Raw genomic sequence first — 25,511 nt, 5'->3', positions numbered from 1 at the left:
ATCATGCCTCTAAAACGAGGATCTGTTATTTTTTCTTTCTTCCTCAAATGTCTTTCCCTCTCATTGAACCCTACTGCCTGATTTTTTTTTTTTCCTTAAGATGGATTTTTGGCACGGGAGAGAGCAACTTGCCGGAGCTGAGCGTTTCCATAAACGGATACAGTCACAGTCAGGAGGCTCCGGGTGAGAGAAGACGGGGCGGTGGGAGGCGCAGACGAGCTGAGGAGCCGGCGCATGAGGGAAGCCGCCTCACAGCCTCAGAGGGGCTGACTCTTCCTCACAAGGGACGTTCGGAGGCTGTGGCACGGGCCTCCCTGGGCGTGAGAAAAAGGGCCTAATGATGCGACCTTGACATAAGAGACACTGTTCTCGTGGGCACCGGACTCTCACGCTCCCGCTTCCTAGTGAGGCTCCCCGGCACCGCGCACGCCGTCGCCACCGCGGCGCTCCTCTAACCAAAGCCCGGCCCTGAAGCTGAGGAGACAGAATTCTGTCCCCAGGGACGAAACCTGGGGCACCACGAGGCAAGGGCAGAAAGAAAAGGACGTCAACCAAGTCTGAGCAGAGCAGGGCAAGCCTGCCCACTAGTTTGTTCCCCGGATGTCTGGAACCACTCTGGTTCCTCAGGACGGTTTGGTTTGGTTTGGTTTGGTTTGATGATGGTTCTTCAATATATTTTTAATAACTTTCCTATTTGCTCAGGTTGCTGTTGCTCACAACCAGTGAACCTAAACCGACATTTTATGTGCTGGACCCTTTGGAACACTACTAAATGTCAGAATCCATGACAATTCCTTAGGTAGTGACCCAAAGTGCCTGTAAAACTGTATAAAATTAAATCAAACTGATATTAAAACAATGTCCAATAATTTAGTTCTAGAGTTCCCTTTACTCTCCCTAGATGGTATTTCCAGGTTTTTAACCTTTTACTGCACTTTAGGCTGGTACACTTTGATTACAGCAGGTTATAGCAAGGCAAGTAGTGCCAAAAATATTCTTTAGGAATTATGATGCTTTAGAAATTATTATAATTTTATAATACAACTGTACCTAACATTTAAACTATAACCTCATTCAGCTATTTCTGTTTGAAATGCATTCACCACCAGGAAGGTAAATATACCCCAAAGACTGGTTAGTCATTTAATCATTTGTTTATCCATTCAAACATTTTTGAGTACCTACTGTGTGTCAGTCCGGTCCTAGATTCTGGAATATGGTGATTAACAAACATGAACCCTGCCCATCACAGAGATTACAGTCTAATGCAGAAGACAGGAGTCAGATACTCACATAACTGATGAATATTAAGAAATTATTATTGGGGCTATATAGAAAAACAAGAGGATGGTATGAAAAAATTAGATTAGGGAGAGGCTCTTGGAGCCATTCTTGCTGAGACCGAAAAGTATAAGTAAGCTGGGTCAAGTGCAAAGAACCAAGGGAAGAGGAAGAATATGTCCCTCAAAAGATATGATAAATGCTAAGGACCTGATGTGGTCATGAGCTCACTGTATCTGAATCGCCCAAGGAAGGACAGTGGGGCTCCAGCCCACGAAAAAGTGGAAATGTGACTTCACTGCATGAAGTCTTGAAGGCCAACTTAGGGCTTTTTCATCTTACCCCAAGTACAAGGAGAAATCACTGAAGGGTCTTACCCAAAGGACAGCAACAAGGTAAGATTTGTGTTTCAAAAGGATGGTTCTGGTGGTTTTGTAGAGGGTGGCTGGAGGAGTCTAGAGTAGAGCTGGGCGGGAGGTCTAAGGGGCTGTAGCCATGGTCCCAGGAGTGGCTATAGCAAAGACAATGGCAATGGAAATGGGTGACGGGCCTAAACAATCACAGAGGTGGTGCATTCTCCAGAGATGGGTGGCATGTTCTTCATCTGCAAAGGAAGGTTTACAACACACTCCCACTATCTGAATCCTACACATTAGCTTTGCTGCAGACAGCTACCAAACAATCATTTTGATGAGAAGAATGAACTATCATTAAGTCAGCATCAAGGTAAAAAAAAAAAAAAAAAAAAGACCTCGATTTAAATAAGTGGTAAAAACTCTGGAGGGAAGAAAACATAAGTTTCTTTTTGTAACATGAGACATTTTATTGTGATAAAACCATCACTTACTCATATCAATATACGAAGATCATGGCACGATGCCTCTCTTTAGTTGAGTTGAAAGGCATCAGCATGATCTCGAAGAATGTTGGTCACTGAAAGGTAATTGTTTCTCCAGCTTGACTCATGCCTCCCTGAACCATCCACCAAGGATACCACCAAGGAGCCAGGTATTTTCCACTTTCCCTGGCTATACATCAATCTCAACATAATGGCACTCAACAGTCAGCAAGAGAGCCGCCATGAATCACCCTTCATATCTGGGGTCGTTACTCCTCTCGTTACCGTGCGTCTTCTAGGCATTTAGGGTTTAGCACAGTCACTGCTAATAGAAGACATTTCCCCAAACACTTTTAGGCTATTTCAGAGGCACGAAAACCACTCACCAAGCTCTTGCTCTCAATCACCAGGTGGAGGATAATGATGAACAGAGCAGCTGTGTTCAGGGGGTTTCCAAATGCAAAGATGTCAATGTCTGAGCCCTGGTAGGTCTATGAAGAGAGAACAACGGGCGGTGATCTTGGAGATACTCAAACACTCAGTGATCTTGGATACACAAGGTTCACAACAAAGCTCTCACTATCTGAATCCTACACATTAGCTTGGCTGATTGATCTTGGATACTCAAACACTCAGTGGTTTGAGTATCATCCCTTTATAGCTCAACTGAGGATGGAGTCCCCTCTTCAATGTTGCTAATAAGGGGTCATTTAGGATACACTTGAACATTTCTGAAAGAGAGACCAACTCTTGGGCCATCCTATCTTTGAACTTTTCAGTTGAAACGCCTCTTTATCCTGAGCCATAATTCATCTTCCTGGAAACTTTTATTTACACTGCTGGCTCTTAGAGCTGCAAAACCCTGAGGCAGCTATTTAGACTATCCTGAGGGGCGCCAGGTAGCTCAGCTGGTTGAGTGTCTCTTTTTCCTCAGCTCAAGTCGTGATCTTGGAGTCCTGGGATGGAGCCCTGAGTTGGGCTCTGCGCTCAGCACAGTCTGCTTGGGATTCTCTCTCCCTCTCCCTCTGCTTGTGCATGTGCTCATTCTCTCTCGCTCTCTCTCAAAAAGAAAAAAAAAAAAAAAAGGCTATCTTAAGTGTATATCTCTGTAAGTAAATATCCCCTCCTCTCCTATGTATATGTCCTCAAGTCCTTAAAGTTTTCTTCCAAGGACACAATTTTCTACTCGCTCTCTTCTGCTTACCTTCAGGTTGCCTGATCTGCATTCCTCTTGAAATGTAGTATGCCCAGAATACTCTAACGAGCAAATTCAAGTCATTTTATTTAAATAAAGAACTAAAGAACAGAGGTTATTAACTTAGAAATTATCAGTTTTTCACCCATCATAATCAAACCAGTGTTTTCTTCTGGGTAAGGGGTATATGGGTGGGCAGTTAGATTATGCTGCTTTGTGCTTGGTTTTTGCCTGAATTTTAAAATTCATTTTTATACATGTTTTGTTTAGTCACATCTCTTCTATTTTTCACCTATAAAACAGGTTTTTTTAGTTTTAGAGAGACTATTTATAAGAACTTTAATTCTACAAATATCATCCTATTGGATTTAGCCCAGCAGTCCCTAATAACTGATTTCATATTCTGACTTGGCCTCTCTGATTTTGACTCTTCTCATTACATGCCTGGACTCTCAATTTTATCCAGGTCATTTACAAAAACTATCAAGCAGCCCAGAGCTAAAAAGGAGACTCATGAGGAGTCAGCTATGTACTTCTCTCCAAATTTAATCCATGGTCTAACATATTTGGGGGAGGACGTTATAATTTAGTAGGTTAATGATCCATTTGACTATAGGAACAAGATACCCTAAAATATATCCATTCTATATGTTGATACCAGCAACAAAGAAGCATCACCGATTCATTAATAACACACAATTTGAGTGAATAAGGACTCACGTAGTAAGGCACAAAAAAGCAGACCAGGCTTTGATAAAAGGCATCCAGCAAGGTGATCCAGAAGGTAAGGGGTAAGTATGCCTGAAAATGAAAAGAGACATTGTGGAGGGATTAACAAGGGTCAAAGCAAAGTCAAGGAACAAGAGAAGCCAATAATTATTTTTGCTTCTCTGAGAAGATTATATTCCTTTATTCTCTCACTCACAAAATAGGTGGGATTTGTAAACATGGTAGAAGAATACGGCATGGCGTTGAATAATAGGTTAAAAAAAAAAAAAAAGTCCATGGAGGACTTCTCTTCAACTCATGTCATTTTTATCATTGGATCAACCTTAAATCTACTTGAAATAGGGATAGTAGTACTGAGTTTCCATTGCCTATTGATCAGAAAGTGCGGTTTCAAAAACTACTCCAAACCCATCCACTTCGGTCTCCCATTCTCCTTCACCAACAACTCTCTTTATGAATGACCGAATAACCACCTGACTGACTTCTTCACTTCTTCTCCTATGCCTAATCCAGTCTTCTACAGCAGTCAGAAGGTTCTTAAAGGTCATAAATCAGGTCGTGCCATCTCCCTAATTAATCAAACTGACCCCCTCCAATGCCTCCAATGACGTCCCGTTGCATTCCAATACAATGTAAGTTCCTTCCCAAGGCTAGTAATGTCTTGGAGGATCTGCCTGCTGGAGCCCCTGCTCTCCAGGGTCCCACCCTCCCATGCTTACCCTCATCCACTATGGTCCTACCACAGGCACCTTCTGTTCTTCAAACCTGCCTGACCCATTCTTTCCCTGGAGCTTCCCCTGTGCTCTCTCTGCCTGGATTCTTTGCCCTGGACTTCCCACGTGACCCGCACTTCATTCACGTACCTGCTCCATCTCATCCCAGACCGGTCTAAGAGGTATGCCCATCTCATCAGTTACTACCATGGCATGTGTAGAAATCTCTCATCACCATCGGAACTAGTTTTATTTGTTTATCTAATGATTTTCCAGTTCTTTTAACAGAATGCACACTTCATAGAGTGGGGGGTTGATTTTTTTATTTAAGTGATTAAAACAGTACCTGGTACATAACAAGTACCCAATAAATATTTGTTGGATTAATAAACTATTCCTAATAACTTTTCATGTGCGGAACTGCTTCTAACCAAAAGCGTATAGAAGAAAAGAGAGAAGTTCAAGTAGAGACATTAATCAAGTGATGGAAAACAGGTTTTCTTTATTCTTTTGGTGATCAGTAAATACTGATTGAGTGAATGCATATTTTAGAATAATGTTTGTTACTTCGGTTGTATTTGTTAACATCAATTTCAAAATCGGTTATTTAGGGGCGCCTGGGTGGCTCAGTGGGTTAAGCCGCTGCCTTCGGCTCAGGTCATGATCTCAGGGTCCTGGGATCGAGTCCTGCATCAGGCTCTCTGCTCAGCAGGGATCCTGCTTCTCTCTCTCTCTCTCTCTCTGCCTGCCTCTCTGTCTACTTGTGATCTCTCTCGGTCAAATAAATAAATAAATCTTTAAAAAAAAAAACAGTTATTGATACACTTTCTTTTGTGTTCCTTAAGTATTATATTCCTGCTTTCCTCAGAGTTCACATTTTAAGACATGGGAGAAGGGAAGGATGGAGGAAAGATTTAGGTACCAGATGGGAGCATTTCCACTCTTGATAAAAATGGCTCATAGTTTTTAGCAACTGCTATTAAAACTACTGTTCAAATAAAGACCTCGTATACATAGTAATTCCTGAGATCCTTTTGGAGATTCCAACTGCCATAAGAAGTCAAACTCTCTCTCTCTTCACAATGACGTCATACTTTATGTGGAAAACCCAAAAGACTCCACCCCTAAACTACTAGAACTCACACAGCAATTCAGCAAGGTGGCAGGATACAGAATCAATGCACAGAAATCAGCTGCTTTTCCATATACTAACGATGTAAGTGTAGAAAGAGAAATTAAGGAATCAATTCCATTCACAATAGTAACAAAAACCATAAGATACCTAAGAATAAACCTAACTAAAGAGGTAGAGGCTCTATACTCTAGAAACTACAGAACACTTACGAAAAAAATTGAGGAACACACAAAAACATGGAAAAACATTCCATGCATGGAGTGGAAGAGTAAACAGTTAGAATGTCTATCCTTCCCAGAGCAATTTACACTTTCAATGCCATACCTATTAAAATAGCACTGGCGTTTTTCAAAGAGCTGGAACAAAGAAATCCTAAAATTTGTACAGAACCAGAAAAGACCCCGAATTGCCAAGGGAAGGATGAAAAAGAAAAACAAAACTGGGGGCATCATGTTGCCTGATTTCAAGCTATATTACAAAGCTGTGATCACCAAGACAGCATGGTACTGGCATAAAAACAGAACAGAGACTCCAGAAATGGACCCTCAACTCTATGGTCAACTAATATTGGACAAAGCAGGAAAAAAATGTCCAATGGAAAAAAGACAGTCTCTTCAATAAGTGCTGCTGGGAGACTAGGACAGCTACACAGAGAAGAATGGAACTGGACCGTTCCCTTGCACCATAAACAAAGATAAACTCAAAATGGATGAAAGACCTCAACGTGAGACAGGAATCCATCAACGTCCTACGACCTCTTCGCTGACACTGGAAAACAGGTTTTCAAACAAAAGCCACCTCTGCCTGAATGTAGACATGTGTGCACAAGGATTCTGAGGCTGCTTTCAGACCCAGGAGGAATAACAGAGGGTTATGGATTCCTAGTGATATTTGCCATGGACAAAAATGGCAACACATGTATTATAACCTTAAGCTAGTCTTCTATTTTCGTAATGTGTTCTTGGTCTTATTTCCTTCCAAATGTGAAAAAGGATGACATTTCCTTGGAAATAGCCAATTGCATTCTAAATAACAGAGTTTTATAAATATACAAATTCTCCACATACGTTTTTCTATTCTTCAATAGACTGCAGTTAGAATTTTAAAATCTATTCCTTTAAAAAAAAAAAAAATCTCTTCATCCTCTGGAAAATCAAAGCAATGAGGATTTGTTGATTCTAATATTGTTATTGTTACTGTTCCTTTCCCCTGTATTTTCTTTTACTATTTCCTCCTTAAAAATGATGGGACGTTTTATCTTTCTTCATCCAAAGGTTCATGAAAATCTACGCAGAAGAATGATCAAATGACAGAAGACAAGAATCAAAGGGGCAATCAAAATGCCACTGGACAGGAGAGAACAATGTGGGGATAAGCTAAAATTTAACTTCATCCTTCTGGAGGAATGGTAGTTGCTCAAAAAACCGACAGCAAAAATGGCAAAAGTGCAATTAATCTCCAGTCATGTGAGTAAGGGGGCTCTGGAAGCAAAGGAGGGAAAGATGAATGAGAGGCTGGAGAGGTGAGCTCATGGGATCTCCTGGAATCTGAAAGGGAAAATGTGGACACAAAGTCCAAGCCCGGAATGGCAACTGTGGATGAGGAGAGATGGCCAGAAGATGATCGCTTCTCGGCAGGGAGGCCTCTGCTGCAGCCTTCTCCTTAGGGGAGAGATTTTGTAACCCTGGAGATAGATTTCATGACCCTGAAGGCAGGAAATGGCACAAGCATAAAACAGAATTTTTTGAAGACCAAGTTCAAAGAAAGGACATTGAGTTTACCTCTTCTGGAAGGTAAACTCAGTGAAACCCATGACCTTATATCAATAGCCACATGCTGGGAATCCACCTGCTACTACCATGTATTACGAAACTGGCCTGCTGGGTAGAACAGTGTATGCAAAGGATCGATAACAGGACTCAACAAAAGGAAACAGTGACCTCAAGTCTTCCAAGGGTAAGAACCAATCATGGTCTGTACAAGTGGGTTTTTAAAAACAAGCTCTAAAAACTTTGAAGGGCCCCCCTCACCTCTCTTTCCCCCAACAGACTTGGAATTTAATTTAGGTCGGGGGTACAAGACAACCTTCATTAATATTAATACCATTCCTGCATTCTGGCCTTGAACTTTAAGTCAGACCGGATTCCTCTAGGAAAACCCCATTTAGTTCCTTGATCTGAATGGACTGGGTGATATTAAAGGATCATGAGAATTTCTTCTTTCCTGAAAGTTGGACGTGTGACTTCTCTGTGTTGGCTGTGGCAGGTACCTGCGGACATTAAGTTACTCCCCAGGCTGGAGAGGAAGTTCAAGTCAGAATAAAGTTAGACTGATGAAAATAAACACATTTTAAAGTTGGGATTTCCTCAAATTTCTGGTTAATTTGGGGGGAGGGAGTAAAAATAATAATATTGAGAGCTTAATATGGCTGGGAACTTTTATCTTACTTGAGCCTCACACCATCTCCTCAAAGAAATAAAAGTACAGGGAAGTTAAATCATTTACCAAGGTCACACACCGCAGGCTACACCCGTTCTTTCTAACTGATGTGGGTCAGTGTCTTTAGAACAGTGAGTGCAGCAGAACTATGGCAGGTCTGATTGTTGCCTGCCCTCTACTTCTCCCCAATCCTTCTCCTTCTTCCCAGTGCTGTCCATGGGGTTGAGTTCTGTCCTCAGGAACAATAAATGTCCCAGGCCTGGTCAATGACAAAATGATCTTTTTTATCAAGCCAATTTGAGCTGGTTTCTGTCACTTGCTGCTGAAAGGGCCCTGACTAATGGAGTCCTCCTCTCGAGAGTAGAGCATCTGATTACAATTCGGGGATACTTCAGCTTTGCTCACCTATAGGTGTCTATAGGGTCCTGGCCTTCCTTAGTCCCCATGATCCTGACCATGCCCTTGGGAGAGCACTTTGAATTTCTGGCCATGGCATAGCATAGTGGAGGCAGGAGGAGACTGAGGGACTGAACACAGCGCCAGTGCTCTTTCCACAACCCCATGTAATGGTGGAGTTCATGGGCTAGAGATTCAGAGCTCCCCCACACCGCCCACGAACTCTGTGACATGGGCTCATTCCTGAAGGCTCCTTTCTGTGCCTGACCGTCCTCGTCTACGAGGTGGATAACGATAGCACTTACTAGCAGGGTCGTTCTGAGGATTAGATTTATGTATATCAAGTACTCAGAAGAGTGCCTGGCATATAAGAGACATTCCATAAATGTTCATAAGTGCTCTATTAATTACTATTAATTCTGTAGGAGATAAATTAGGAAAGAGTTGTGAGACAGCCAGCCAGGGAAAGAAAATGAGAAAGGGGGGACAGGTAGACTGATAGCATGAAGATCAATTAAGCAGAGGCAGGGTCTGGCTTTGGCTTCAGGGCGAGGAAGCCACGCAGATCACGCCACTGTACTGCAGGAAGAGTAGAACCTGGAGAATTTAATTTAGGCTTTAGAACCAGACTAAGCAGGATTCATATCCTGCCTCTGCGGTTTTTTCTTTTTTAGCTGTGAAATTTTTGGAAAAATTATGAGCCCCTTTGAAATTCTGATTCTTGGATGCCCAGGTGGCTCAGTGGGTTAAGCCTCTGCCTTTAGCTCAGGTCATGATCTCAGGGTCCTGGGATCGAGCCTCACATCGGGCTCACTGCTCAGCAGGGAGCCTGCTTCCCCGCCCCCCTCTGCCTGCCCCTCTGCCTACTTGTGATCTCTCTTAAGGGGAAAAAATAAAACAATTCTGATTCTTTGTCTTAGAACGGGTACAATACGAAGTTCTCCCTCAAAAAGTTTTGTAGAGGAAAATGAGGCAGAGAAGGTTTAGTAGCTCGCACAAGAGATGGCACAGTAAGGTTTAGCAAATCCTAGACATTATGAATTGTAGGGTTGAAACACCTGATTTCTTCAGGTAAGTACCTAAGACCTTTTAGAGTCGTACCTATGTTCACCTCAGAGGCAAGTAACTTCATATCTGCCCTGTCGGCAGAGGTGTTCCAAAACAGCCACAGTAACTTTAAGCAGCCCCGAACGTACCACACTATTTGAGCTGGGCTCGCTAGAACGTGCTCCGGCTTGGACAGCGGGTGCGTTTCGGTCCAAGCATTTCTGCCTCGGCACCTACCTCTGATTTCTGACCACTCTTGTAAAGTTCCGGCAGCTGTAGGAGGGTCTCTGCAGACACATCTTTCTCCAAGACACCATAAATGACAGGAGGAGCAGAAGTGAAGAGGAGGTTGAACAAGATCAAAACCCAGTAGTCAGTCATGGAGGTTCCTGAAAATCCACAAAAGAACTGGTACCAGAAAAGGAGGTTCACATAGGCCTAGGGACACAAGAGGGAACATTTGCATCTTAGAAACAAAGAGCCACATGTGTGCCATGAGCACACAAGCCACCTGCTGCCACTGCCAGCTGTGTGATCCCGGCCTCTCTCTCTCCCTTAGCAAAATGGAAGACCACAACTTACCTTGCCGTCTTTTGAGGATACGTGTTTTATTAAAGGAAAACATGACATACATATGCACACATATGTACACACACGCACGCAAGCCCCTTCCTGTGGAGTGTGGGCCCGGTTCTCACTCTCTTAACAACTGGGGAATTACTGTGGCCCCATTTCACAGATGAGGAAACTGAGGCACAGACCGGCTAAAGAACTTTTCCTAAGTCATCTGGCTCATCACTAACAGTTGTGAGACAGCTAGTTACACAGTAACAGAGCCAGTATTCAAACCAAGGCACCACTTCTGCATGGGGCGATCCTAGCCCCGTGCCTGGTACGTAGCAGGCACACAACAGATTTTCATCCTCCTGCTTTCTAGGTTCAAGATTACTTTTGAGTGGTGCCAGCAGGGTGGCCAACCATCCCACTGAGCTTGGGGATGAGGAGCTTCCCAGGACATGAGTTCTCCCAGCTAAAACTGGGACAGTACTAGGCGAACCAGCATGGGGGTCGCCCTACAGGCTAGAAACATACATTCTCCAGGGTTTCCTCCAGTGTTTTGCCTCAGATGAACAGGGTCCGTGACTGCTAAAGCTGTGTGTCCTCAAGCAAGGCAGGACCCAGGAAAGGCCCCTCAAGCAAGGCAGGCCCCAGGAAAGGCCCCTGGAATTAAAGAGTCATATTCAGGGCCTGAAGACACTTCCTACTGCTTTTTTTCACTTTAGGCCATTTTCCGAACCTTTCTGAATTTTGATTTCCTTGTCTGAAAATGAGAATTATACCACCTCCGAGCTTACTATCAGGATCCAGTTAGAAGGTGCTCACGACCTGTAAAGTGCCTTACAAGTAGGAAGATGGTACTATTGGCATTCTAGATGCAGAGGCATACTTCAGGATAACAGCTACAATCCTCAGGACGGGGTTTCTTAAATCTAGGGACTATGGACCTACCCCGTACCCCGCTCCTGGAAACGTATCAATTTGGGGTACATGTGTTTTGCAGAATGAATTCATAGTCTTAATAAGTATCTCAAAAATCTTCTAAGACCTGAGAACCACGGTCTCAGAAAGACAAGTTACCTGAATGGCTTCTGGTACTGGCCTTTTTCTCCATAGTTTAAAAAACATTCACTGTTTTAAAAGCTAGGTAAGTAAGAGGCAGAAGTGAGTCAGGAGAGTATCATTGTGAACAGCCACCGAGGGTTTCACAGTGGAAGACCCAGGGTCCCCGATCCCTGGTCATGGAGTATCTCCTGATACACACTGGCCCACTCTCCAAGAGCGTATGACACCCCCTCTTCCTAATACCAGTGTTCCTTACTTTTGGGGTTTAATGCTTAAAAGGAAAGGGGTAGGGGTGGGATACACCACAAGAGGAGAAGGTAGAAAAAGGCAAAAGCATTAAAAAAAAAAATTTTGGGAAAGAGAATCCTCCCTAATAGTCGGTGACCACTACCAAGTCCTGGAATTAAAAAAAAAAGCTCATTGTGCTGCAGGACAAAAAAAGCAAGATGTTCTGCTCACCAAGACACACACACATACACGTGCAGATCTAAATGACACATTTTGGAATACATGTAGAATGACCTGTTAAGAAGTTGTTTTTTTCCTAAAGGTGGTATTTCGAGAGAGTAAAATAAATTGATCTTCACTATTAACACACTACCTATGGACCTAAATCTAAGAAATTTGGTCTAAAAAATCATGACATATTTACATAATCACCTGCCTAGAAGGAACTTTAGGGAAGCAATCTAAGGTCAACATGATCTTGTAAAAGAGGAGACCGAAACTTAAACGGCCTGCCAAAGATCAGACACTTGGACTTCTCATCGAATTCTGCCCCTTGAGGAATGACACAGTCAAAATTAAGTTCTCTAGCTGCCAAATAACTCCCAAGCGCAAATACATTTTACAGGCTTGCTAGAGAATTCTTCAGCCAGCTACGGGCTAAGGCGTGAGCCTGGGTTTTCATCGGCATCCGTGTCTTCAATATGCAACACAGACACCCGTCTGGGGACGGCAGATAGTTTTGGCTAGCTCCTGGAAAATGGAAGCAAACCTTTTCATTCTCTACTGGCAGAGAGCATTAAACATTTCATAAGTCTGCTTGTCACCACCTCTCCCTGGAAGGTCAAAACCTGGGTCTTCAATGAACCAGACAGGACTTAATGGGATGGAGAAGCACAGGGAACAGGAAATGCCAGCAGAGGGACGAGCCCAGCAATTTGCTGTCATCGGCTGAACCGACGTAAGCACATTCCCAGCAGGAGCGCTCCTGCTGTTCCCGGAACCTCAGTAAGCCAGGCGGCCTCGCGCAGGGCACGTCCTCTCCAACGCTTCCGCAAGCAGGATAGGAAAGTGAGGAGGGGTTAGGGACGAATTTTCTGGGGCTACGTACCACATTCTTGTAGAAAAAATAGAGAATCATATTGGAGAGTCGCGTGTAACACCAGTGCCCGTGGACCAGGAGGAGCTTGCCCAGATGCTTAAACTGAGCGATGGCAAAGTCGCTGGCCATCACCGCCTGCAGGGGCAACGGGGAGAGGCCACGTTCACGATCAGACACGTTCACAGGGACGACGCAGCTTTGCAGCCTGACCACCAGCGGGCTCCCACCAGCCCAATCTGTTGTTCAAACCAGCACAAAACAGAGCAACCCCAAACAGAAACTCATGAACACAGAGCGGTAGTCAGCCTTCCAGCATGGCCCCAGGAAACAACAGCTCTCTTGGGCCACCACTGGTGTCGGAATTTCAGCACATGCACTTTCCTGGAAAGCGGCTCCCTTAGCGAGAACGCCGCAGGTTAGCCTCGGTATCCGCTTCTCCTTGGGGAGAAGAACGTTGAAAGTATTGTAGTCACGACTTTATGTAACTGTAGAATGTGCCAGGGAAAGAGGGAATGGAATTTCTTAAGTTTTGCAGAAATGTCTGAATTTACAATTCTCTGAAAACCCTAAGCCTCGCGTCCTGTCTTCCTCCAATGGTGTGTGCTCCGTACATGAAAAGCAGTTTTTGGACAAGCTTTTATCTGACTTTTGTGCCTAAAAAACTATCCAGTATGCACACGACACATCACACACACACACACACACACACACACACACACACACACAAATAGGATACTCCTCTCTCCCTCATTCTCAAATATCATCTTCTTCCCTCCCTTTTTAGGTCTGTACGTCTTTTTTCAAATCCTTAGTAGCTTTCTTCAGTGTCTAAAGTCACACAGTTATTTCAGGGCTAAATATATATATTATTATGATTTAGAGGAGCTATATATTTTAAACTGAAGGAGCACACACTCCACATTACCCAGGAAAACGCCCCAATACCCACAAAGTGAATAACAGACACACTTCCTGCCTCCTACTCCTGATCTAGCCACGGCCAGCCTCACTTTACTACCAAGATTTCCCTGTGGGAATGCTGCCCTTGGATAGGCAGGTCAAGTTCATGGTACCTGAGTGCATGAAATCCACTCACCTGCATGCCTTCTTGACCTGAGATCCCAATCCCAATGTCTGCCACTTGAATCATGCTCACATCATTGGCACCATCGCCTTCAGGAGGCCGAAAAAAAGGCAAGAAACACAGGAAGGGTAAAGAACAGAGGCAAACTTTGCAAAGCAACAGTGACCACTCAAGCAAACAAATCCGTCAACGTTTATCCCAAGTCTGCAAGTTACCTGAAAGCTCATGAAACGGACATTGTACGCATCCCGCTGCCACCAGGAAGAATTCTAAACTTAATAACGCCTGAAAATCCTTCACGCAAAGGCACCTATCTGATCTCCCCCATTTCGGTGCCATTCACTTTACTTTCAATTTTCCAGATACCTCTGCTCCTTCGGGCCACCGCGCCTGTGGTTTCTGCAGCCTTGGACACCGGCCTCATGGGGCTGAACTTCCCTTGCCCTTGCCCTCAGCTCAGATGTCACTGCCTCTGGGAAATCCTTCTCATAGTCCCATTATATTAGATGCCTCTTCCTGAGATCCCCGTGCCATATCATATGCACCGTATGATATTATGGTTGTTATATTTTTCTTGGTCTCCCCAACACTATGGAAGCTTTTTAAGGGGAAGTATTACATTCCTGTTGGTAATGAACACTTATTCCCAATAGCCACCAACCATTCACCTGTTTTCAGTGCCCTGATTTTCCCTGGGAACGTTGAGGCCATGTGGTTTGTTAGGATGAACCCAAAGCCCCAGATTTAAGGTGGCAACTAACCCAGGCCTAGGCAGTTAGCACCGTCTGCTCCCTGGCTCAGAGATGGGTACAAGACTCAACTGATGTAACTGACATGTCCAGGGGTTCTAGTCCCGGGAACATCTGGATCTAGGGGCTTGAACAATTCATTCATTGATATGTCTATTCAAGAAGCCAAACAAAATCCCTTATTCTGATACTTTACTCCAGCAACGTGAAAAGAGCTGCTATCTTTTCACTCAGGTTGTTAATAGGGTAGGATGTAAGCCTAGGAGTTTGGGGGGCTGTATCAGCACGCTGAGGGGAGACGGTACCCGAGACTAAAAACAATCCAGGTGGAAACAGAGACTGTAAGAGACGGCTGAGTCCTCATCTTGCCATTTTCCAAACTCTGGAGTAGCTCAGAGCTTACCGTTAGACTGGTTCTCTCCTCCACGTATACTCATGTACTGGTGATCCTGTCTAAAATCAAGATCTTAAGTATCACCGAGATTTATAGTTCCCAAATGTGTATCTCCAGTCAGCCCCCCATTGCTACATTCCAGACTTTGTATCCAGCTGCCTGACACACCCCTGCTTAGACCTCTAATGGACTTTTTCATACTTAACATGCCTAAGACCCAGCTCCTGATTCCCCCGACTCCATCTTTCCGAGACAAAACCTTACTTCCCTTAACTCCTTCTATTATATAACATTCAAATTCATCAGCAAACGTCGCCAGCTCTTTCTATGACCTGACCATGTTTCCCCACCTCTTCTGCTCCCATCTGGGCTCAAGTCACTGCCAGCTCTTGCCTCAATTATTCCAGTAGCCTCTCAACTGGTCTCCTTATTATGTCCTTGCACTTGATCCTGACTCTTCAACACAGCAGCCCTGTGATCCTCTGAAACGTAAAGCAGATCATGTTCCTTCGCTGTTCAGAGTCCTCCAAAGACTCCTTATCTCATCAGATAAAAGCCAAACACTGAGGCATCTCGGTGGCTCAGTTAGTTGAGCATCCGACTCCTGATCTGGGCTCAGGTCATGATCTCGGGGCTTGAGAGTCTGAGCCCCAGGTCAGGCTCCGTGCTGGGTGTGGAGCCCGCTTAGGATTCTCCCTCTCCCTCTGCCCCGCTCCCCTTAAAAAAGAAAGGCCAAAAACTTATAATGGCCTCCAGGACCCTACATGATCTGGCCACCTGTCATCTTTGCCCATCACTAACCTACAGAAAACCCTTCCCTTTGCTCCATCTGCTTTGGCTTTGAACATAATAACTTGGCCCATGGACTTCACTTTCCCTGTCCTCACCAGGAATCCCTCCCCTCAGAACTCCCATGGCTCCCTTATCATTCTCTTCAAGTCTCTGCCCACACACAGGCTTCTTAGGGATATTGTCTCTGAAAAACACTGAAGTTAGCAGCCCTCCTCCTGTCCCCCCAGTGCTCTATATCCCCTGGCTCTGCTTTTTTTTTAAAAAAATAGCATTTGTCACTACCTGATTTATATTTATGCCTTTTTCGTTTTGTTTCATTTTTTACTCTATGCCTCCTAGTGAATGTAAGCTCAAGGAAAAAGTACTTTGTCAATTGTATACAGTCTTTTATCTCCACTGCCTAGCAAAATGTCTGATAAACAGAAGGCACTCAATAAATATTTGTTGAATGAATACTTAAATGATTTGTTCATGCCCCTGAATTTAACTTACCTGAAGGTGGCACTTCTAGACTTTGCAGTTCTAGGATTCAGAACATTTATTCTCCTTGACTTGGCTGATTTGGTGATCAGACAAGCAACCCAAGGCTCTACCTTATTGTTTTCTTTCTTATTTGACAGAGAGAAACACAGCAAGAAAGGGAACGCAAGCAGGGGGAGTGGGAGAGGGAGAAGCAGGCTTCCCGCAGAGCAGGGAGCCCGATGGGGGGCTTGATCTCAGGACCCTGGGATCAGGACCTGAGCTGAAGGCAGACGCTTAATGGACTGAGCCACCCAGGCACCCCCCGTATTGTTTTCCACGTCACATTCCTACTCCGTGGCTCATAGCGGGTGGTCAAGTAGGCGAGGAAGAGAAAGGGGGTTAGGAGTAGAGGACAGAGAGTACGAAGGGAGAAAAGGGAGAAGGAACATGGGTGTGGAAAAGGACAGACAGAAGGGTAAACAGGAATTTGGAAGGAAGGACAGCCAGAAAGCAGCCCCGGGCGTGGCAGGAAAGAGAGCAGCATGCGGCCAGACCCCCTCCCCTCTCACCGATGGCCAAGGTCATCACCCGGAGATGGTTGCGAACCAGTTTCACCACCTCGCTCTTCTGCAGGGGGGTGGCTCGGCAGCAGACCACGGCCTGACAGCAGGCAGTCAGCTCCAGGAACTGCCTCTGCAAACTCTCCTGCAGAGCAAACTCCAGGGCTTTCCCGGTGATGACGAGGCCAGCCCGCAGCCCGGAGTCCTGGGTGGCCGGAAGCCGGGGCAAACCCTCCCGCAGTGACGGTCGCTCTGGAGAGGCTGGATTCTTCTCCTGAAGTTCTTTCAGAATTGTGCTCATCAGCCTCTCACAGGCATCCTAGAGACAAGAAGCCAAGACAGTTAGCCCAAGGGCTCCCTTGATGGCCATATCCGGGTAATTGATCATTGTCATTCTTTAGCAACTGCTGTGTCACGGCAACCCCAGGTAGTAAATAAGCAGTTACTTCCGAAGCCCTCCCAGCTCTTCCGCAGAGACTTCCATGTCTCTGTGGGCACCAGTTCATAGGACAAAAGACCTCTCACCCACAGTGCTATGACTAAAACTAACTTAGAATTTCTTTATTTGTACAATTTCCCTTCTCAGATAGGCACCCTTGAGAGTCCTCTAATCTTTTTCTACCACTATCTGCTTGACTTTAGGCAAATGATGTCATCTCTTGGAACCTCAGTGGGTTAAAACCTCTGCCTTCAGCTCAGGTCATGATCCCAGGGTCCTGGGATCGAGTCCCACACTGGGCTCTCTGCTCAGAAGGGAGCCTGCTTCTCTCTTTCTCTGCCTGCCTCTCTGCCTACTTGTGATCTCTGTCTGTCAAATAAATAAATAAATAAAATCTTGAAAAAACTGCAAATGTCTACACATCTTAAGGTCATTGTGAAGAATGGGTGAGAAAACACGTGCAAAAGCTCCTTGTGTAGGCAAGGCACAGAATTTAAAGCAACAGTTAGCACTGTTACCTTCTTTTGGATTCCACATTCATTCATTCATTCATTCACTAAGTATTGAGAAACCACTTTATACTAGAAAACATTCTAGCCCCTGGGGATTGGCCAACAAGTGCAAAAAAAATAAAAAAATAAAAAATAAAAAAATAAAAACCCGTGCTCTCATGGAGCTTACGTTCTGGTTGAGATGTTGTCAGTGGTGCTGGTCATGTTTGGTTTAAATGCATCTCTCTACTCTCCTCACCCCGACAAAGTCAGAAGTACTATGAAGATAGATATCATTTTTAAATTTACTTTTGTAGCCTTCACAATGCCTAAAAGAGAGTCATATCAGTCATTGAATACTTACTGGATGGATTCTACTCAAGAAGACTAACAATAAAACTATCCAGAAATTACTGTGTCAAGGGACCACCAACAACAGAACCTAACAAAATCCAGGAGCCCTGAATTTAAGTTTAGATGTTAAGACTGAAAGAAAAGAAAACAAAACACCAAAAACTGAAAGTTTATTCATAAGTGAACCCCTCACTCGGAGGTCATTCATTCTTATTTCAAATGCTGCTTAATTAAGCATTTCTTTTTTTTTTTTTTTTTTAAAGATTTTATTTATTTATTTGACAGAGATCACAAGCAGGCAGAGAGGCAGACAGAGAGAGAGGAGGAAGCAGGCCCCCCGCTGAGCAGAGAGCCCCCGATGTGGGGCTCGATCCCAGGACTCTGAGATCATGACCTGAGCCGAAGGCAGCGGCTTAACCCACTGAGCCACCCAGGCGCCCCTAATTAAGCATTTCTCAGCCCACGACAAAATCAAATGGATTGGGAAGAAGTAGATACGGATACGTAGCATGACACAAGAAAGATTTCATTAACTACAGAAGCTACACACAAGACCTCCAACTTTATTTTTTAAGATTTTATTATTTATTTGACAGAGAGAGCACAGCAGGGGGAAGGGGAGAGGGAGAAGCAGGCTCCCCCCTGAGCAGAGAGCCCAACACGGGGCTCGATCCCAGGATCCTGAGATCCTGACCTGAGAAGGCAGATGCTTAATCAACTGAGCCACCCAGCCACCCCAGAGCTTCCGCTTTAAAATGGAGCTACCTAGCAACCTGGACGTTAGGAACAAATCTGACCCTATACAACTCAAAAACCTGCTAGGGAAAGTGTATGAAGACAAAGAAAACAAGCCCTTTATAGGCTCAATAATTAATAGGAAAAAATTATTTTTGAAAACCTTCTAGAGTTTGGTTACATTAAAATGATACATTTAGAAGGTAACACACCCTGAAGTCATTGAAAATCAGCATATCAACATGAGATGATACTGAAGGTATACGTTAAGTGAAAAAATACAATACTATAAATACAACCTTTGCATACTTGTAGTGCACAGAATAAAGTCTTGAGTGGTTACCCTCCAAAATGTAAACCTAAATTATCCATAATTTTATGATTCTAGATGCTTTTATCCTTTTGAATATATATTTAGTTTATAAATTACATTTTCATTATAGAAATATGTATAAATACACACACATACACACACACACACTCAATATCCTTATTTGCAGATTCTATATGTGTGAATTCACCTACTTGCTAAAACTGATCTGGAATCCTATAATCAGTACTTGTAGTGCTTTTGTGGTCATTTGTGGACATGCACAGAGAGAAAAATTTGAGTCATGTGATAGGACCTCTGCTGAAATCGAATGAGGAGTTGCTACATCTTCTTACCTCAGCTCCCATACTGTAAATAAGTACCCTTTCCACTGTTGGGTGACACCTTTTCTTTTTTTTTTTTCTTCTTTTCTTTTCTTAAGATTTTATTTATTTATTTGACACAGAGAGAAAAAGTGAGCACAAGCAGGGGGAACAGCAGGCAGAGGGAGAAAACAAGCCCCCCGCCAAGCAGGGAGTCCGACAGGGGACTCGATCCCAGGATCCCGGGATCATGACCTGAGCAGAAGGCAGACACTTAAGTGACTGAGCCACCCAGGTGCCCCGGTGACACATTTTCTGTATGTTTCTTTTTCTTCATTTCATCGTTTAAAATGGCCTCCAAGCCTAGTGCAGAAGTGCCATCGAGTCGTCCTATATATAAGGTTATGACGTGCCTTGCAGAAAGAGGAGGCATGTTAGAGAAGCCTCACGCAGGCCTGAGTTATAGTCCTGTTGGCCGTGAATTCAATGTTACTGAATCAACCATACATATATAGTAAGTTGTTGTTAAACAGAAACACACACCGAACGATATTATATACTGATTGGTTGACAAAACAAAAGTTGTGACCAAAGGCTTATGGGAACCTATACTTCCTCCAAGGGTAATAGTTCTGTATTCACTAATTCAGTGTTTAGGGCAACTTTATAGAATTTAACTCCATGAATAATGAGAATAACTACAGATAGATAAATACAGGTTACATAATACATAATACAATACAAAACACACGTGACACGTTTTCAGCTGGGGGTACTTAGACAAGTCACAACCTTTTGGAGTTTCAGCCTATAAAAATGGGATAATTTTATCTGATCTGTCTACTTGTTATAACTGCCAAGGAAGATCTCGTATGTGAAAGTCTTTTATAACATGAAAATAAAGAGTTATTATCTCTGGAGAAAAGTTTAAATGAAATCATAAAAATAAAACTCAAAAAAATTAAATGATGGATCCTGAAAGGGCTTTAAGTATCACAAGGCAGTAAATGATCCATGATATGGGGGCCACCTGCATGGCTCAGTTAGTTAAGTATCTGCCTTAGGCTCAGGGTCCTGGGATCGAGTCCCCTGTCCGGCTCCTGGCTCAGCCTCAACCAGGAGCCTGCTTCTCTCTTCCTCTGCCCCCTCCCACCCCCGGCTCATGCTCGCACGCACTCGCTCTCTCTCTCTCTCTCTCCCTCAGGTGTGTGCGCACGCGCTATCTCAAACAAATAAGTAAAATCTTAATAAACAAATTATCCGAGATAGGATTTTATTAACCCCCTATTCTGATAAAACCCCAAAACTTTTATGAAAATGGAAACTGTGTAAAGTTTATAAGTGGCTACATTTATTGTAAACCAACTTTCAAATTTAGGAATAGGAGTTGATGGAAATTCATAAAGCTGAGTGACTACACTAAAAAAATGACCAGATGTTCTACTAGTTTCCGGGTGGCCCACTTAGGATGTCACAGATGTAATTTCTTCACTAAGTGACACACCGGGTTCAATAATCTTTCTTTTTTTAATTCTTAGCATCTCCTGATGGAGAGGAAGGGAGAAAATAATAATTAATAATAATAATAATAGTCACTGAGCCCCTACCATGTGCCTGGCATTTTATATACTTGGACCTGAGTCACCACAAAACTAAATTATGTTCACTGTGTACAGTTTTAATTATTTGGAAAATTCACACAAGGTGGAATAGCTTTCGATAGTAAAAAAATTTATTTTTTGCACTTAGAACAGCCCATAGCGGATACTCCATAAAGGCTTCTTGAATTGTAAAGTTTTAAATGCCTCTAACTATAAATTATATGTTTACCGATACATTCTGCCATCCTAATGACTTTACTGTTCACAAAAGCATCAAAATCAAACATCAAGAATTGACTTTTCTTTTTTAATGTTCATTGAGCCCCTTTTCTCTGCCAGGCACTACATGTTTAGTTTATAATCTATATTTTCTCATTTCATGCCCACAATGACCCTATGAGATGGGCATTACTCTTACATCACAGGTTAAGTAAAAGGCCCGGAAGAAAATTCTCCAAAGTCACATATCTGATCACAGGCAGGCCAAGCACATGAACCAGGGGCCTACGAATCTTATGGCACAGCCATTTTATTTATTTATTTGTTTGTTTTTTAAGATTTTCTTTATTTTTTTGACAGAGAGAGATACAGCGAGAGAGGGAACGCAAGCAGGAGCAATGGGAGAGGGAAAAGCAGGCTTCCCACTGAGCAGGAAGTCCCATGGGGGGCTCGATCCCAGGACCCTGGGATCATGACCTGAGCGGAAGGCAGACGCCTAATGATTGAGCCGCCCAGGCACCCCTAGCACAACAATTTTAGTGACCGAAATGACTAATGACAATTTTCTTGTGTTCAGCCCCTGCTGGTACTGGGCGCTGCCGGGTGGTTTTGCTTATGGCTCTCTGGGCCACAGACAACTGCCCAGGAGACCTCATTCTGTGTTGAATAAGGAAAATTCTCTTTCCTTAAAATGTATGATCTGGTTAGGCATTGGCTGAGGCCCGACTTTAAAAACACGGCTAACCAAACATGGCAGCCTGTGACAGAGCCCCAAGATGGGATCCAGATGAGAAACTCCAGAGGATTTCGGAGAGGCAGGTTGCTGCCAGAGAATGGATGTCATTAATTAAGTCTGACTATTGAGGAAGGAGGGAGGAAGGTTCTCCAAGCTAATTAAATAACCTGCACAAATCTCGGAGAATATTACCATACTGGAAAAACTTTTTTAAAATGCTTGCTTAACTGATTAGAACATTTGTGTTAGAGATTAATGGGGATGAGGCAGGGATGATTTAAAAAATAAGGTGGATCCAAACCTCTTAAATTCCTTCTTAAGGAAAAAAAAAAAAATTCCCCTCCCTTAAAAAACGGTTTGAAACGTGATATTCTCAACAGCACTATACCTACGAATTACCACTAGAGGGCATAATTATCCCGAGAGTCCATTTTTGTAATTCACCATAAAGACATTAAAGTGTTCACCTGATTTTGATAGAAATCACCACCTCAACTTGAAACAGAGGTATATTCCTGTCCCAGAACTTGATATATTTTGCCATTATGGGCTAAATCTTAAATCCCCGGAAACTGAGTATGGGGGAGGGGAGGCAAATAAAAAATGAAAGGCAACTTTCTTTAGCAATAATTCTTTTGAATCATGTTTAACCATGAAGCCTTTAGAAGGACTACGGTACCTTCCAGAGCACAAGGTAGGCTGCTAAAGAGAAGACATAATTATCAAGCTAAGGGTTACTGGGGTTTTTTTTCCTCCCTACATTCATCCAATCACAAACACTTCCCTGGCTAAGAAAAAGCAAAAGGACAGATTCAGTCTCATGATACGTACTTTGCTCTGGGTATTGAGGATAAAGAGCTTGTCACCCGCCTCCAGGAGTTTGCACGCATAAGCTATGTTGACAGCTGTCTCCTGCTTGTCCCCTGTCAGCATCCAGATCTTGATGCCGGCTCTCTGAAGGGCCTCGATGGACTCGGGGACTCCCTCCTGCAGACGGTCTTCAATGCCTGTAGCACCTAGAAGACAGCCGGATGCAAAGGGCTTGTGAGAAATCAAAGCCAGCAGAAGCTCACCTGGGCTATAACGGAACTCTCTTAGCACCATCCTGAGCTACACACTGTTCCAGTAGCTTCTGGGCATTCAAAGGAAGCGTGAAGACCCAGCCCAAAATCATAGACAATATCATATCTGGGGAAGGAAGCCTTAGGAATCACTGAGCTTATTAAACTTACTTATTCTCCTTTAGGCTAGCTTTCCTCTCTGTGAATTGAGGGAAGCTTGTAGTTTTAGTTACTTATGTAACCTTGCTCTATAATTTTATAATTCTGTGGTACTCCTGAGGGTAAGGCAGGAGTTGGAGGAATGCCCTTGCCAATAAGTTGCTTAGGTTATGAAAGAGCATTGAAAATAGATATTACAAGTCTGCAAATACCTTTTCTAAACCAACGGGGGCCAGAAAAGCTTTGGAATTCCAAAGTTTTTCAGATTTTAGAAAGGTAATGTAGTGCATGGTTTTGAAATATCCACTAATAAAGCATATTAAGATTTCTGTAGCAAAACTTATAATGTTTGTACTAATTAGGATAATAAAGACTCATAAAATCTTATCAAATCAGGCCTGATTTTATAGCCAAATGCATTTGGCATTAAACCCACAGAGCACTTTTGAGTTTGGAATTTCAGAAGAAATCGGACCCGTACTATGGACACTGTCACAGAGAAATGACACAGATTAGGGATCATCGCTTTTCCCACTCCTTACAAAGTGAGATCCTTGTTCTTCTGTGAACCAGAGCAATGGAGCTGAGAGACTGGTCCCTCGGTATGTGAGCACTCAGATTAGAGTCTAGATCTCCAGACTCTTGAGACAGTGGGGATTCTCAAGCCTGGCTGCCTCTTAGCATTCCTTGGGGAGCTTTTAAATATACAAACGCCCCAGCCACATGTCAGATCAAGGAATCAGAACCCCTGAGGAGAGTTTAAAGTGCTCCAGGTGATTTCAGGATGCAGCTCAGTCTGGACAAGAGGTGTCTGCTGTGCAACCTTTAGCTGCCATCAGGATGTAAAAGAGAGAGAAACAAATTTCACTGGTCCGGTTGTAGGTACAGAATAAAGAACATTGGCCCTGGAACTAGGTAGATCTGAGTCTCCTTCTAGCTCTGTCAGCTAGTAGCACGTGACTTTGAACAAGTCAACAAACCACTCCATGCTCTAAGTTTCCTCTAAATAAGAGAGATTTGACATGCAGATTCCAAAGACCACACGTTTCATGTACCTTAACCAACACCTGGCAAGAAATGTCAACTGGATAGCCTCTGGAACCAGGATATTTATTTGACTTGGTAGTCTATGTTAAGTGATAAGGTTTTAAATGATCTTCTTTTTTTTTTTTTTTTTTTTTTTTTTAATATTTTTTTTTTTTTTTTTTTTTATTTGACAGACAGAGATCACAAGTAGGCAGAGAGGCAGGCAGAGAGAGAGAGAGAGGGAAGCAGGCTCCCTGCTGAGCAGAGAGCCCGATGCGGGACTCGATCCCAGGACCCTGAGATCATGACCTGAGCCAAAGGCAGCGGCTTAACCCACTGAGCCACCCAGGCGCCCTTAAATGATCTTCTTAAGGATGACCACCCTGATCCCACCATAAGTGAAGTCTAGTTCACTACAGTGGAAAGCAAAATGAAAAGAATTGGAAACGGGGTACAGATCAGACTGGGCAGGGTGGAGAGAACTATTTGCTCTTTGATCAAAGTGGTGGTGTGTTGGGGGCCAAACCACTGGTGAATTACTTTAAACTTAGAGCTATCCACTGTTTTCCAAAGTTCTCTATTTTGACCGTACAACATAGTCTACCTACCAAGTAAAGTGAGCTTGTTCTCCAACCTCATGGCAGATTCAAGGAGTAATTCTTCCCTGTGGTCAATGCTGGTTTCAGCTAAAAAATGGTTCCTCAGCCACTCGGCGTATTCAGCGTCACTCATGACCTGCAGTGCAGGGGAGAAAAGAGCTGTGAGAAAGGCCATATCATCTTGCAGGATCCTGCCAGGACACTGACCACTAGGTAATCCAAGCTTAGACTCATCCAAGCTAGGTAATCCTGTCTTCATTCCTCATGCCACAAGCTTTCTGAGATCAGACTATTGTAACACTGATGATGGATGGACCCACTAGCTCAGTACCTCTTGGAAATCCTAGGCATAATATATAATGAAAAGGGATGAATCTATTTAATTAAGCCAGGGACTATGCAGTTGGAAGAGGCCTCCACTTGGTAGTTGAATCTAGAAAGATCTTAATGGCGCAGTTGAGAAAGTGGTGTCAGGACTGCTCAGTTCCAAGTATTAGGGAGGCAGCAGCACGCTGGTATCTTCTGATGATTAGTTTATGGGGTAGTTATTTGTAAAGGTGAAAAGAGGGAGGGAACCATACACGTGAAACAAGGAAGGACTCTTCCAGAAGAAATTAAATGGAATTCCTGAAGAAGGAACCAATGGTACATTTTCCTTCTTCTTTAGGTTGCCATAGAGAGAGAAATCTACATT

The 25,511-nt window shown here is 43.5% G+C and overlaps 1 protein-coding gene across 4 annotated transcripts in view; it reads right to left on the bottom strand.

Annotated features, from left to right (window-relative positions):
* Nucleotides 1–25,511, bottom strand: part of ATP10D (ATPase phospholipid transporting 10D (putative)) — a 103,508-nt gene that overhangs the window by 4,629 nt on the left and 73,368 nt on the right. For 3 of the 4 annotated variants that reach the window (XM_032334224.1, XM_032334225.1, XM_032334226.1), the window contains 8 exons: nt 24,827–24,953; nt 22,804–22,988; nt 16,774–17,083; nt 13,820–13,896; nt 12,733–12,858; nt 10,011–10,211; nt 4,035–4,115; nt 2,506–2,610 (listed from right to left, as the gene is read on the bottom strand). In XM_032334224.1, the coding sequence (XP_032190115.1) occupies nt 2,506–2,610; nt 4,035–4,115; nt 10,011–10,211; nt 12,733–12,858; nt 13,820–13,896; nt 16,774–17,083; nt 22,804–22,988; nt 24,827–24,953 (1,212 nt within the window). Of the gene's footprint in view, nt 1–2,505; nt 2,611–4,034; nt 4,116–10,010; nt 10,212–12,732; nt 12,859–13,819; nt 13,897–16,773; nt 17,084–22,803; nt 22,989–24,826; nt 24,954–25,511 lie in introns of those variants that run through there. The other variant, XM_032334227.1, reaches the window with a different exon arrangement.

The sequence above is a fragment of the Mustela erminea genome, chromosome 2 (genome assembly GCF_009829155.1).
Source record: "Mustela erminea isolate mMusErm1 chromosome 2, mMusErm1.Pri, whole genome shotgun sequence".
Classification (NCBI taxonomy): Eukaryota; Metazoa; Chordata; class Mammalia; order Carnivora; family Mustelidae; genus Mustela; species Mustela erminea.
Note: the sequence above shows the minus strand (reverse complement) of the source record. Positions and strands in the feature narration are given on the sequence as shown.